This window comes from Nicotiana attenuata, unplaced genomic scaffold, assembly GCF_001879085.1.
Source record: "Nicotiana attenuata strain UT unplaced genomic scaffold, NIATTr2, whole genome shotgun sequence".
Classification (NCBI taxonomy): Eukaryota; Viridiplantae; Streptophyta; class Magnoliopsida; order Solanales; family Solanaceae; genus Nicotiana; species Nicotiana attenuata.
Window position 1 is genome coordinate 12,094 of NW_017671695.1, and position 15,156 is coordinate 27,249.

The 15,156-nt window shown below is 39.7% G+C and overlaps 1 protein-coding gene across 1 annotated transcript; it reads right to left on the minus strand.

The window, feature by feature from the left end:
- Positions 1 to 8,875: 8,875 nt before the first annotated feature.
- LOC109209730 (probable mediator of RNA polymerase II transcription subunit 26b) lies at positions 8,876 to 13,132 on the minus strand. The gene is made up of 9 exons (XM_019373050.1): positions 12,040 to 13,132; positions 11,390 to 11,455; positions 11,192 to 11,274; positions 10,565 to 10,617; positions 10,320 to 10,447; positions 10,198 to 10,225; positions 9,752 to 10,086; positions 9,580 to 9,670; positions 8,876 to 9,452 (listed from the first exon to the last, which is right to left on the minus strand). The coding sequence occupies exons 1-9, from the start codon at positions 12,487 to 12,489 to the stop codon at positions 9,313 to 9,315; spliced, it is 1,374 nt and encodes a 457-aa protein (XP_019228595.1). The 5' UTR covers positions 12,490 to 13,132; the 3' UTR covers positions 8,876 to 9,312.
- Positions 13,133 to 15,156: the final 2,024 nt, after the last annotated feature.

Consider the following 15,156-nt stretch of genomic DNA (forward strand, 5'->3'; position numbering starts at 1 on the left):
TACGTTTGCTTTTAGTTCTTTTTCTGTTATATCGAGAGCTATGCCATAGTTGTTTTTAATATTGATATTATTATTTGGGACTGTACGATCTGATCGGTCATTTTTCTATCTAGAACCTCGTTCCCTTAAATAAGACTTCCCGTACGTGCTTTTACTATTTTGTGACTTGCGGGGATGGTTAGTCTGGAAGAGTTCGGGAAATTTTTGATAGGGTAAAGTGTCTACTTGACTTGGTTTGATATGAAGGAAGTATAATATATCGTATACTGTATTTGTTTTTAAGAAAGGAAGAAAATATAATAATTTGTATGCATACTAAATCGTATAATTTGTATAAACATAACTTACACATAAATACAATGGAAATACAAATATAATACACAAGACTCTTTATCTTCCAACATTTAATTTTTGCATACTTCAAGACTTGAAATTTAATTTTGTGTTTTGAAGGGAAAAATGTAGGCTAATTAGTTAGAGGGTCATTTATGTGTTTTCACTAGTGTGGCCAAAGTTGGGTCACACTAGTGTGGTCGTTTAGCATCTCCCTTATTTTATATCTGTATTTGTGTTTCGTTTAGCATCTCCCTTATTTTATATCTGTATTTGTGTTTCTGTTGAACAAGAAAGTTACTAGAAATAACTAACGACCATACCATTGAAAACTAAAGGCACATTCTATAGTTCCTCTAAAAGTAGAGTTGAAAAATATGTAAAACAAAAAGGTCAACAAAGATAAGACATTTTAAAGAGGGGCTTTGGAAATATAAATAAAAAGATAAATTTGTTATGCAATTATATAGTGTTTGTTAGCATGTGGACGACAGGAAATAGGAATTGTACTTGATTGATAAATAGGGGGTGATTTTGTAGGGAAGTTAGGGAAGAATCAAAACTTGTGGGGCCAAAATTCCATAGAAATAGTCAATAAATGCGTCTGGACTTTAGATATTTCTTTATCTTCTTAGTATTTGTTTACTCATTGACGTAACATGTTTCACTCATTCACTGTATTCATTCAAGAGTAGGAGTCAATATCAACAAAGAACATGTCACCAGCATTATTGTGATTTTTCAAAGTCATAAAAGGAGGGTATAGATCAATACTCCAAAGTTGCATACAGCACGTGAGTCAATTAGTCACTCGACTATTTCAAATCATTTTTCAAAGTTATTTTTCTTCCGTTTGTAACAGCAAAATCACTAAACTATGCTTATTGCACTCAGAAGGTCACTCAACAAGATTTTTCAAATTTTTGATTGTCAAATATCTATTTTACCCTCTAAACTATAAACATTTAGAATAATTTGTTAGTAATAATAATTTTAGTATTAACAAAAAAAAATTCAAAATTATTTATACAATTCAGAAGGAAAAAAAATAAAGGTTGTAAAATATATATTCTATGCACGTAATATAAAAATAATTATTTGAATAAAGGTATTTTTATAATATACATCATATATTCTTAAAAATTATGCTCAACTAATAATGTTTCTACCAACTTTCCTACGACACAAAGTTATATTACCGGAAAGCAGGGAACTATCTCTATAGGGTAAAATATGCTATGTTAAGTCGTGCATGAAATATATATAATATAATTGAGCATAATTTTCAAGAATATATAATGTATATTATAAAAATATCTTTATTTAAATAATTATTTTTATATTACATGCATGGAATATATATTTTACAACCTTTATTTTCTTTCATTCTGAATTTTGTAAATAAATTTTTGAAATTTTGTTGTTAATGCTAAAATTATTTTTTCTAACAAATTATTCTAATTAATTTTTTTACTATGCTCATTATTTTGTTATTCCAGCATTATATATGCTTAAATACTTTTTATTTTTTAAATTATAAATAATATTTATTTATTCTATAGGTAAGTCCATAATGTACATTAAAAGGGGAAAAATTATAATATTAAAAAGTTATAAAAATAAAATAAAAAGAAGATAAATGTTTATAATTTAGAGGGTAAAATAGGTACTTGGCAATCCAAAATTTGAAAAATTTAGTTGAGTGACCTTCTGAGTGCAATAGGCATAGTTCAGTGACTTTGTTGTTACAAACAAAAGAAAAGCAACTTTAGGAGATAATTTGAGATAGTTGAATGACCATTTGAATAATGAACTCTATATGTCCTGCTAATATGGATCCTTTTAGAAATGAATACATCATTTTATGTGATAATATAAAATTTGACAGCGGAGTACGAACTGTAATATTTGTGGAAGCGGGGTACGACTCTGAAATCTAGCCAAGGTTGTGTCCTTCCGAGCGAACGAGATCGGCTAGGTAACCCATGGCTTGGGTGGAGGCAACATTGCGAACACGGGCTTAAATGTTACTTCAACATTTCTCTTCTTTATATAGCTCCTTTAAGAAGATAATCTTTAATACAGTTTTTCAATTTTAGAAATTCTTTTCGTAGAAATCTACTGTCATGATGTCTAGAGGTTCTGTTGGTTAATGGTAAATCACAGGTATTACTCGGAAAGGTAAATATAACTAGTACTATGTTATAATTTTTGACATATGTTCATTATATGTGTCTCTCTTTGCTTATTAGAGTATGATTTAACACTTAACAACCTTCTTTACCAACTCTACCTAAATACAAAATACATTTAATTACCAACATAACAATAATACATCCACTTATTAATATTTTAAATGAGTGATAAATTGAGGTGTTGGGAGGACAATGGTATTGAAAAAGGCAATAAGTGGGGTCTACTTGGGCTTTTCCCATAAAATCACCAACTTTCTGTTGAAAATATTGTCTTTTATTACTCCCTTTGTTAAGTGCTTAGTGCTAAAGCAAAAGTTTTCTGGCATAATTAAGGAGACGTGTAAAAATCATCTAAAATTCGAACAACCAAATGTTGCACAACCACAAACTCTTGTCTCGAAACCTGTCACGTATTGAGCCTAGAGATGTTTAGTTTAACTGTTGATTTATTTCATATCTAATTGTATGAATGTTTTTTTTTACTTTGTCATTAATTGAAACTTAAACTGAGTAAACTACAAATTACTAAAGACTCGATAACTAATATTTACAATCTTGGATTACTATCCTCGCCATGGCAATCCTATGCCGGTTCAGCCGACTAAATAATACGAATCATACCCGAACTTCGTTCGAATTAATCAAGTCCCAGGGTGCCCAGAAGCCCAAGCAACAAATTCGTCGTCCGTCCCGTCAACGGCCTCTCCAGGCCGAACAATAAAGGGACTAGATAGACTGGGACTCACCCCGACGCATACATAAATATGCAGCAACGAGTAATATTCTCCAATAGAAGCAAGGCAGCATGCACTTACCGCTCCGCCGAGCCCGCACATCGCCAAGTGAAAGAAAAGTTCGACCTTGTTCGAATTCATAACGGGTTACAATTCAACCTCGCTCGAATTTACACCCTTACGGTCCTTAGCCATCCCCAAGCGAAGGTAAAGTTCGACCTCGATCGAAATCATAACGGGTTACAATTCGACCTCATTTGAATTTACACCCTTACGGCCCCCAGCCATCGCCAAGCAAAAGTAAAGTTCGACCTCGTTCGAATTCATAACGGGTTACTATTCGACCTCGCTCGAATTTACACCCTTACGGCCCCTGGCCATCGCCAAGCGAAGGTAAAGTTCGACCTCGTTCGAATTCATAACGGGTTACAATTCGACCTCGATCGAATTTACACCCATATGGGCCCCGGCCATCGCCAAGCGAAGGTAAAGTTCGACCTCGTTCGAATTCATAATGGGTTACAATTCGACCTCGCTCGAATTTACACCCTTACGGCCCCTGGCCATCGCCAAAGAGAAACTCGACTTTCATTCAAGTTATTGAAGTTCGACCTAGCTCAAACTAACAAAGTAAGGTTCGACCCTGCTCGAACTAACGAAATGAAGAGAAAGTCAGGGACTCGTCACGTGCGAATTCCCAACTAAAAGTGAGGGAATCATCACGGGGAAATCTGAAGATCTTTTTCAAAAAAAGATATTCCACCAAAGGCAAACCAACTATCTTATTCAGATATATACGTATACGACAACGTCTTACAAAAGGCCGAAAGCGTGCCCCCATAAAAACAAAAACAAGCAACAACAAAAGAAAAAAAAGCTAAGTACTAAAAGCTACAAAAACTTCACTCGGTCTCATCTCCACCACTGTCCTCGTCAGCATTGTCATTATCAGAAAAGAGCCCATCTTCAATCTCAGCACCCCCACCGGTCTCCGGTGTCGCAGGGTCATAACCGCGGGCAAGAAGAGCCTCGCGTGCCTTAATTCGAGCATCTTCAAAAGCGGACCCACAAACCCTTGTATATATATTGTTGGGCCTCAGTATGGACCTGTAGCTCGTACAAATGGTGGGGGATAGCAACAGAGGCAGATTCCTGAGAGGGGGACGAGCCAACAGTTGTGCCTTCTCGGCCTCGAGAGCCACAACTTGGTCTCCCAGGTTTGAGGCATCTCGCTCGAGCTCACCGATCCGCTCCTCGAGCCTTGCCTCCTTCAGTGAGGTTGTCGCCCTCTCGGCTTCCCACTCAGACCTGAGGATGCGGATAGTGTCTTCCAGCATCGGTGCCCTCACTAAAGTCGCCACATGGGCCCCCTCGGCCCTCTCCAACTCGGCCACCTTCCTTTCTAACTCAGCCACCTTCTCCGTCCACTCTGCACTTAGGTTGGCAACTCCAGTGGCATTCTTCTCAAGCTCGGCTCGCAAAGACAACTCCTTCGCCTGAAGGTCCTCGCATTCCGCCGCAACCCCTTTGACCACCTCGAGCTCCTCGTCTTTGGCCCTAAGCAGCCCCTCGAGCTTGCTACATCTGCAGATAGACCGCATCAGATCCTCGTCCCTTTTCTGCAACTCCTCCCTGAGGGATTGAGTATTATTGCCTGCCCTAAGTTGTGCATGCATCTCACGGCACCTGTTGCGATACCGGCGATACTTCGTGGCCATCTCAGAAAGACGTCGGCCCGCGTCTCAGCCCGGCGAGCACTCTCGATCTCCAGCATGTAAGTCTAAAAAAGGGGGGAAAGAATTAGCGAAAGAAAACGGCACAAAACAAAGAAAATAGCAAAAGGAAACTTGCCCTCAAGGCCATCCCAGCCACACCGCGTGACAAACCAGAATTATTGATCTCCCGAAAAGACCCTTTTTCGGTGGCGGAGCATAGAAGGTCAAATTGGGGCATCAAGTCCACCGTGTCCTCCAACAGGTTAAAGTCCAACGAATTTCGAGCACACGGGAAGGGCCTTCCGCACTCACATCGACCCTGGTAAAGCCTTCCTCGAACATCCTCATGTCCTCAGGGTCGATATCAGAATTGGATTCATAATCCTCTACCACCACGCCCTTCAACCTCTCATTAGCCGAAGATGGGGTACGGGCCTGCCGAGACGTCGATGGGCCGCTCAGAACAATCACGGAAGCCTCGAAACTCTGCCCCCTACCGCAGTAGCCTCTTCCACGCCCGTAACGGGCATCGCCTCCATACTCAGGCTGGCATCACTGCCGGCTTTAGACACCGCCAAAACGGGGTCGCCCCTCGAGGGCATTTCAGTCAAAGACGCCCCCTCCGAAACTATCCTCCGCCTCTTTGACGGAGCCTCTTCGCCACTACCACGAGAAGGTTCGTCCGCTGAACAGACTGTGGGAACTGGAGTGTCCGACTGAAGAGCAACCTCCGAATGAACAGGTTCGGTCGCGGGCGCTCTTCGCCGAGCAACCAGACTTTGGACGCACTCATCCACAGTTACCCTTGGTACGGGCCGGGCAGAGAAAGTCGGTTGACGGAAAGCAAGGACAGGAGCCCTTGCCCTTCTCGCCCCTCTCTGACCTGCCAATGAGAAATTCGACCAAGCAAAGATATAAGATAAAGAAAAAGACGGAGCAAAGAACAAAGCAACTAAGGCCAAAATAAGCCGACGTACGGGCGGAGGGTTTGCGCCCGAACCTCTCGTGGAAAGGCACCCATTCGCGGATCCCCATCATGTGGGGCAGAATCGAGCTCACCCATCCGCGAATATTGACAACTTGCGAAGGAGGTACTCTCTCGGCTGCAGAAACAGAAAACACTCAACGATCACTAAAGGGAGACGACCAACAGCCCTGTTCAAAAATATATATATAACATACTAAAAGGAAATGGAGACCTACGGGTGAAAGTTCACGCCTCAGGAAACCCCGCAGGGTTCGATACCACGTGCTCTGTTCGTACGTAGAAGAATTTCTCCCAAAAGCGGTGATCGGCCTTGTCATCCGTCTTCACCAAACCCTTGGTTCCTCGGTGACGCAGGTGAATCATCGTGCCCCAATGAAAATGGGGGGCGAAGAGGTGAAGCATGTGTTGTAGAGAAATTCCCCGATCGGCCAGCTCCGCATACTTGATAAGCATGAGGAAGAGCTTGTATATGTACGGAGAGAGTTGAGCCGGACACACCTCGTAGAAGCGGCAAAAGTCCACCGTCAAGGAGGGAAGGGGAAGCGTGTATCCAATGACAAATGGATATGCGTAAAACACGCAGTAGCCCAGGCGGTGTATATGCACTATGTCACGACCCGCCGGAACTAGTTCAATGTGATTAGGGATTCCCAATTTGGCTTTGAACACCGTGAGCGCCGCATCATCCATCGTAGAAAGAACAGGTTCCAGCTCATCCCCAGCAGGGCTATTGAAGTCAGTCCTCGCCTTCCCTGGGCGGGGAACCACCTCATCTACCGTTGGAAAACTCTCATCCTCCGCCAGACCCACTCCCTCTTCGAGTAGGGGAATATCGTTTTCCGGCACCGGAGCACCAACGGCTCTATTAGGGTTGGAGGATGCACTAGCCATCTCTCTTTAACTGCGAAAAGCAGGAATGATAAGGGAAAAAGGTAGCGGCCACAGGAATTTTTATCAGAAAAAGAAGTGTGAGAAACTGAAGGAGAAGAAGAAAAGCTACAAAAGTCTCTCTTGAGCGATTGGGAAGCATAACATTCAAATGAAAGATTTTCCCTTATTTATGGGGATGTAAATACCCTGAACGGGAAAACCAAACGCCGCCATTTTGAAAACGGAAAGGGCATGGGAAATGACGCAATACATGAAAACGTGCGCCATAATGATGCATGAGGAGTTTTAATGACATTCTGAACTGACGTGACGGTCTGATGCAGCTCTCGAAACATCACGTCGCTACCTCGCCACGAGGTACTCGCCTCTCGTGTAAAGTGCTCAGATTCCTCACAACTTTCGAATCGACAGATTCCGCCCATCGAACTCGCCAATAGACGACCCCAATAGGCGGAGGGACTAACTGTATGGGTCGAAATCTGACCAGACGAGAATCCGCATGTAGAGGAACGGAAAAAGTCACCTGGGCTGAAGTCGTATCCATATAATGCTATAACGACATGCACCTCGGCCATGGCCGAGGTCGTGTATTTAGAATGCTTGAACGGCGAACTGGATGTTACGGCATTTCAGGAGGTCAAACAGTAAAACAATCAAATGACTTAGGTGCTATGGCTAATGACCGTTGGGTAAATGAGAATACCTAGTATATAAACTAAGTGAGAAGAAGAACAAGGGAGGCTGACACAAAAATTCACACACAGAGATAGACATATGTTTACAGATCAAGGAAGATCTTCATCTCTTTCTCCCTGCTAAGGAGAAAGAAGCAAGGAGGCTTAGATCCCCAATATCCATCATTAGTAGCACTAGATCAAAGTGTATGGGGGATCAATCTTGTTCAAGAACGGTGACCCTTTTCATCTATTTATTCTTTGTTATCATTTAATATTATGAAAATTATCATCCTTTCCTTACATAATGGGATTTAATCATTGCTATAGTTGAATCTTATGTTCAGTTCTGTTTGCTTATTCTCCTTTTCTATCTTAGATCTAGGGTAAATTATCTTTGGCTAGGATTTGCCTCAAATCTTCTTATTTAATTAATTCAATAAAAAGTCTAAATCTTTTTGGTCAAACATTAAGAAACTCAATTTAATATTATTGTCTTAACAAACTCAATTTGCTTCAAAATACCTGATGTTTTTAAGAAAAGAAAGCCATTTAGTGGTTTTTTTTTTCAAATCTATCCGACTGTTTTGATTAGTGAAGTAAAATGTTTAAAGAGAGAAAAGAAAGTTGCTTTTAATTGAGACTACTATAATTCTTTATTTAAGTGAAAACATATTTAAAAGGACGTATAACATATATAAACCGGATAGATTACAATAAAATTAAATGCACTCCACATCATTTTGTTGTTGCTCATCCACCATTCCCCTAAGCAACAACCAAATCTTTACGAAATGTGTCCCTACCTAAAATGGTCATCCAACCCCACTTGCTTTACCTGATAACAAGGGTATTCAAAGCCTTACCAAACTAACAATCAACAAAAACTTTCCCACGTGTATAGAGGGGAAGAAAAAGGAATACCTTTACACAAATCCTTATCCATAACCAATTAAGTCAACAAACTGCATGGCATAACTTTTTATTTTTATAATGGTATTAGCTTGCGTGCACCTTAACTAATTCCACGTGATACTTGCTATCTTCCACCAATTTCTGTAAAGTTGCTGCCATGTAACCAAGAGGAGGTCACGGATTTAAGCCGTGAAAACAACCTCTTGCAAAAATACAAGGTAAGGCTGCTTACAATAGACCCTTGTGGTCCGGCCCTTCCCCGACCATGCACATAGCGGAAGCTTAATGCACCGGACTGCCTTACTTGCTATCTCCCGCTAGCACAGGTACTCGTTAACTTTGTCACCTTAGGCTTTGATAGATGGGAAACATGACATAAATTATAGAACAATGTCATTTGTGATAGCCATCTAACTAACTGCCAAAAAAAGAGAATGTAACCAGCCTTTTCTATTCCATTCATATTTCAATGTTCTGTGCTTCATACAAAAGTTCTGACCAAAATGAAAATGCACTTATTCTGTGCAAATTTACAGTCAGGGTATTCTTATGAAAGCATATGGTTAATAATCAATACATGGTAATAAGTCCTTCCTAAATATCAAAAAAATTTAGACCAAAAATGCCAAACCCTGTAGGTCCAAGAAAAATGTTTATCTAAGCATATTGTAACTCAGATAACACTCGCGTGCCCCTCCCGATTTGAGAGTGGCCTCTACTATTGAGGTAAATTAGATGAGATCCTCTGTTTCCACAGCAAGTTGAGAAATTAGTAGACTGAGGAGTCATCAGTGTTTTTCTACAAGAATAACTTGCAAAGGTGGATGAAAACTGAGATCTTATTGAGACAGTCGGTTGATAGAAAATTCAGCGACGTCCATTTGCCCAATGCCTGTTATTGTTGCCCGGTCTCGTATGAGGATTTTTAAGGCCAAGACCTTGGTTGGAGATACCCTGCTTGGGGATATCGTGCAACTCCATAACCTGTATTGTCCGCTGCCTTTTGGCTAAAGGACAATTATAAAATATATTCAGATCATAAATGGAGCTTATAGTCTCGAGTCAATCAATTTCAATATTCTCAAAAGAAGAATTAGAATTTAGAATATCCATATATTTGAGAAAGAAACTAACCATTTTCAGCCTCTTGGTACCGTTCCTGAAGCTTTCTCTTTGTTGCCTCAAGTTTGACTTGAACTGCATCCTCATCTGAGCGTCTAAGTTTCTACGCAATGAAATTATGCACAGTTAGATAGAGATCAGCGGTTTACATAAATCAAAAGATAACTTCCTTTCTGATACTCACATTTTGTTGAGTAGGCACAGGCCTCCTTTGAACTGTGCCTTTATCGGATTTCTGCTGGAAGTTCATCTCGCTCATCTTGAGCTTCTGTTCTGAGGCTGGTTGTATCGGTCTTCCGGGCCCAGAGTCACCTCCGGATGGCTTATTTGGTCTCATAACTGGTGTTTGTTTCTTGATTACAGTTTCTTGTTTCTTTTGTTGTTCACCCTTCCTCTCCTTGGGAGCAGCATCGAAGAAATCAGCCGACTGCTTCTTCCGAACTGGGTTATTCTGGTTATCCAGTGACGACTTTCTGCCATTTCCTCGGTTCTCGTTGAATTCCCCACTGTTTCGAGGATCTGAAATAAAATCCCCAAACAGAGAAATATACCTTTATTAGTGGGGAATTCAAATAAAGAACCGAATAGCAAAGCTTATACTGAAAGAATATGGACACAAATTCTACTCACTTCCATCATCATCCATGCCGTCAAAGAACTTCATTGGTCACAAACAACAAAGAGAAAATGAGTCAGTGGCAACCTCCAAAGAAAAATAATTAATTTTCTTGAAGAGAAGAAGCTGTGCGTACTTGTGACAACTCCATTGAAGTGGTCTGAGCAGCAAAGAAAGCTAAGTCATCCAACGGCGGGGAAGGAAGTCCTTCCTCCTCTTGATCAACTACAGATACTTTCATAGACTCTGGAGTGCTTTCAGTACCTTTAAGCAAACTTCAGTTCAGAATTGCAAGAGAAAATAAAAATAGAGGAACGGAATACTAAATTCTCTTTTCCTGAAAATTGAAAAAAAAAACAAGAGGAAGGTTTAAACAACAACCTGTAAAGGCTGCAGTAGCATTCACCCATTCATCTACCAAAACTTTCCAATCCCTGTGATATACAAAAAAGCGATCAGCTATAAGCTACAAACATGCCGAACTTAAAGCACTCTATAGAAACAGACGAGGTTCCCAAAAAGTAACTAAGCAAGTTGCACAGATCAACAAGGGATATAAAACACAAAAACTAGAGCTCAAATTGCACCGGTGAGGAGCAAGGTTAGTCATATACTCTGATAAATGCAAAGGGGCTACGGAAGTGAGTCAGAAATTTTACGAAGCACTGAATGGATAAAGTGATGAGTATCATTAGTTCATTACCATGCGTTGATAATTAAGCTATCACGTACTCAATGTATATGGTCAAGATTACAACAATTAGAGAAAACCTATAAGCACAAATAGTGGCAAGCATTAAAAAGTAATATTAGCTCAAAAGTATAATCGACAAAGCAAGCTGGCAGACACCGATATGAAATGTTAGTTCGACTAGAAGACAAAAGTCCAAACCTTAGCGAAAACAACAAAATTGAGTAACGTTAAAAGGATGCTGTATCAGATTACAACAACCATGCTGTGGATTCATATTGGTAATTTACTTCAGCAATAAAGCGAGAGTTTCTTACTCAATCAATGTCCGGGATAGATGCCGAATATCCTTTGAGCTGTGCTTTCTGAGAGCATTAACTGACTTTCCAATCTCCGTAGCCTGTATAGAAACAATTACATTACCCCCAAATAAAAAGTGAAATGAAATTAAAGAAGTAAAACTGCAACTAAAACAAATGGCTGATAAAATTTTGGAAGTAGCAAATGATCAAAACCTTCAGGGTCTCCACAGACAAAGCCATTAGTTGAAGCCTTCTTAAGCACTCATAAACCTCTGCGGACTGTCAAAAAGAAAAAGCAATCAAAATCTCAAAACTATGAATTCCCTCAACCAAGCAAGTGAAATTGCAAAATTGGAAATCAAAGATAAAGTTTAAAGTAGCTTCATACATTTTTGAAAGCTAAAGAAAGCAACAGGCTTATAGAACTACTTCAAAAGATCAAAAGGAGGAAAAAAAGGAAACTGAAAAGCAAAAACATGTCCTAACTGTTTTATCACATTTTCCAGTTACAAACACTAGTATAGAAAATAGAATGGCCCTCAAATTCAACCACATAAAAATGTGACCAGTTTTATGTCAGACAACATCAGAAGTTTTAAGAATCTAACCACATTTAAGCTCAATTATCAAAATTCTCCTTCCTTGTGTCTAATAGCCCTAAAAAAAGAACTCCATAATCTACTTACAGAATCAAGGAACAACAACAACCCAGTAAAACCCCACAAGTGGGGTCTAGGAAGGGTAGTGTGTAGGCAGACCATACCCCTACTCCAGACTCCAGATGAGTAGAGAGGTTGGCTCAAGAAAACAGAATCAAGGAAAAAATGAAATTTAAACATGATCACAAGTTAAAAGAGATGAACCTCATGTTGACTGTTATCAATGATATCTTTGATCCTAAGAACCTCTCCAAGAGTCTGAGTCTCTTCCTCTATCTCCTCAGTCAATGCCTCAGCATCTCCATAGCTATAATTACTAACTTGATTCACATTCAATTCAATATGATGATCTATACTACTATTGGCTTTGCTCTCTTTAGCCTCAAATCCTCCACCAAACTCACTCTTATTCTTATTCTTTCCCTCATCATCATTAGCAAGAGGCACTGCTAATTCAACCTTATCACAACCAAAACACCTTGTGACTTTACATGTAAAAAGCATTTCAGCAATTTTATCTCTTCTCAATTTGAACTCTTTTGGACAATCTGTAGCTGCCACCATAACTGCATGCTCAATTATATCAAATATATCTGAATTTGCTGTCCTAAAATAATCCCTCCATTTTTCAAGAGTCCCAAAACTCTTGGCCATAACTGAAAGCTTATATAAGAAAAAATCAAATCTTTTTCAACACCCAGATCAAAAAATCAAATCTTTATTGACACCCAGATAACAAAATTCAATCTTTATCCGATTTTGATGACACCCACAAACCAAAAATCGATTCTTGATACAAATTCTGATCAGAGACAAGGCTTTTTAAGCAATAAAACCCTGTTTTTCTATCAGTCTTGACCCAAAGGGTGTGAATGGGCAGTTTTGGTAACTAACAAATAAAAATCAGTTACGTTTTACAGATTGATCAGAGGCTCAGTTCTGAATTTTCTGATGAAGATATAACAAATTGAGGGTAATCTGATGAAAAAATTGGGATAAATCTCAATATATGGTATCAAGGGAAAATTCACATGCTGAAACTCAAAACCAATAGGGAATAATAAGTAAAGATTTTGATGAAGATTTTGGTGAGATAGAGGAATAGAAAATATTCAATGGATAAATCTAGAGAAAGTTATGCCGATTGGAAAGAAAATTTCATCAGGTAAGAATATATGTTAAAGTATGAGAGATATTCTCTCTCTCTCTCCTATCTTATTTTCTCTTTGTTTATTAATTATTTCTCTCTCAACTCTCAAGACTCAAAATGCAATACAAGGTGCTGCTTCAAAGAGACTGGAAAGAGAGGAAGGGGATGTATTGTTTTCTTTTGTTAGCTTTTTATTTTTTATTTTTTTTTTTTGGTGGGAAGGGGTAGGGGTAGGGGTGGGTGGGGGGAGAGAGAGGGGTTGAAATTAGGGGTGGGCATAAAATCCAAAAAACCGAATTCCGAACCGGACCGAATTATTTCGATATTTTGGTTTCGGTTTTTTCGGTATTTCGGTCTAATTCGGTACTAAATTTTCGGTATTTCGGTTCGGGACTCGGTGTTAGAATTCTGAAATTTCGGTATTTCGGTTATACCGAAATACCGATTTTTAAAAAGACCAAAAAACCCAGCCCACTGCCCATCGCCCCAGCCCAACGCCCAAGCCCACCCTTCTTTATTTAATTTCCAGCCCCAGCCCAACTGCCCAAGCCCACCCTTCTTTATTAGCTGGTTACTAAATACTAACTTAGTTACTTAGGGCATTAGGTTTAGGCTAAAGAGTAAAGACAATTTCATCTGCTCAGCAGACTGCTGCTAGCGCTAGGCGATTTGGCGTCGGCGATTTGGATTTTGGGTCGATTTCCGACTTCGCACTTCGCAGCTCCGACTCCTCACTCCCCAGTCCTCACTCACGCTGCTGTTTGCGACTTGTGAACTTGCGATAATTTCAATTTTCAAAGGTATGTTTCTACTTTCTAGCGATTTCTATTTTCTAGCGATGGAAATGAATTTGATGAAGATTTCTAGCGATTTATTGATTTCTTCTGTTGAGTACTATTTGTTTCAAGTATTCTGTTTCTACTTTTATTCTGTTTCAACAAAAGGATTGCATGTATGATGTATCAATTGAGGGTCTTTTGTTNAAAATTAGTGAGAGAGTAGATGCACATGATTCAGCTATCAAGAATATTGAAGTGCAGATGGGCCAAATTTCGATGTCTCTGAACAATCGTCCTCATGGGACATTACCTGCAGACACCCAGATAAATCCAAAAGATCAAGGCCCGAAGCAGCTGATGGCAGTGAGTCTACGTAATGGCAGAGATTTGGATGTAGAGCAAGAGAGGGCTCGAGAAACCAAACAGGCTGAGACACCCATACCAGTGTCCATTGAGCTGGATGAGTCAACGAAACTGACAGAGGTGACAGTCCAGCCTGCCCAGGAAGAAAATAACATTCAGACTGAGGCTGAGAAAGAAGCTGAGACTAGGGGTGGGCATAAAATCCGAAAAACCGAATTCCGAACCGGACCGAATTATTTCGGTATTTTGGTTTCGGTTTTTTCGGTATTTCGGTCTAATTCGGTACTAAATTTTCGGTATTTCGGTATTTTGGTTCGGGACTCGGTATTAGAATTCTGAAATTTCGGTATTTCGGTTATACCGAAATACCGATTTTTAAAAAGACCAAAAAACCCAGCCCACTGCCCATCGCCCCAGCCCAACGCCCAAGCCCACCCTTCTTTATTTAATTTCCAGCCCCAGCCCAACTGCCCAAGCCCACCCTTCTTTATTAGCTGGTTACTAAATACTAACTTAGTTACTTAGGGCATTAGGTTTAGGCTAAAGAGTAAAGACAATTTCATCTGCTCAGCAGACTGCTGCTAGCGCTAGGCGATTTGGCGTCGGCGATTTGGATTTTGGGGCGATTTCCGACTTCGCACTTCGCAGCTCCGACTCCTCACTCCCCAGTCCTCACTCACGCTGCTGTTGCGAGTTGCGACTTGTGAACTTGCGATAATTTCAATTTTCAAAGGTATGTTTCTACTTTCTAGCGATTTCTATTTTCTAGCGATGGAAATGAATTTGATGAAGATTTCTAGCGATTTATTGATTTCTTCTGTTGAGTACTATTTGTTTCAAGTATTCTGTTTCTACTTTTATTCTGTTTCAACAAAAGGATGCATGTATGATGTATCAATTGAGGGTCTTTTTGTTTTAGAAATAAAATTCATTTTCGTTATTATATTAACTGTGCGAACATGATTTGACTGTGCAAACTGACATTACCTTTGAAGTGCTCCAAGCAAATCTTGTGGCATATTGACTTTG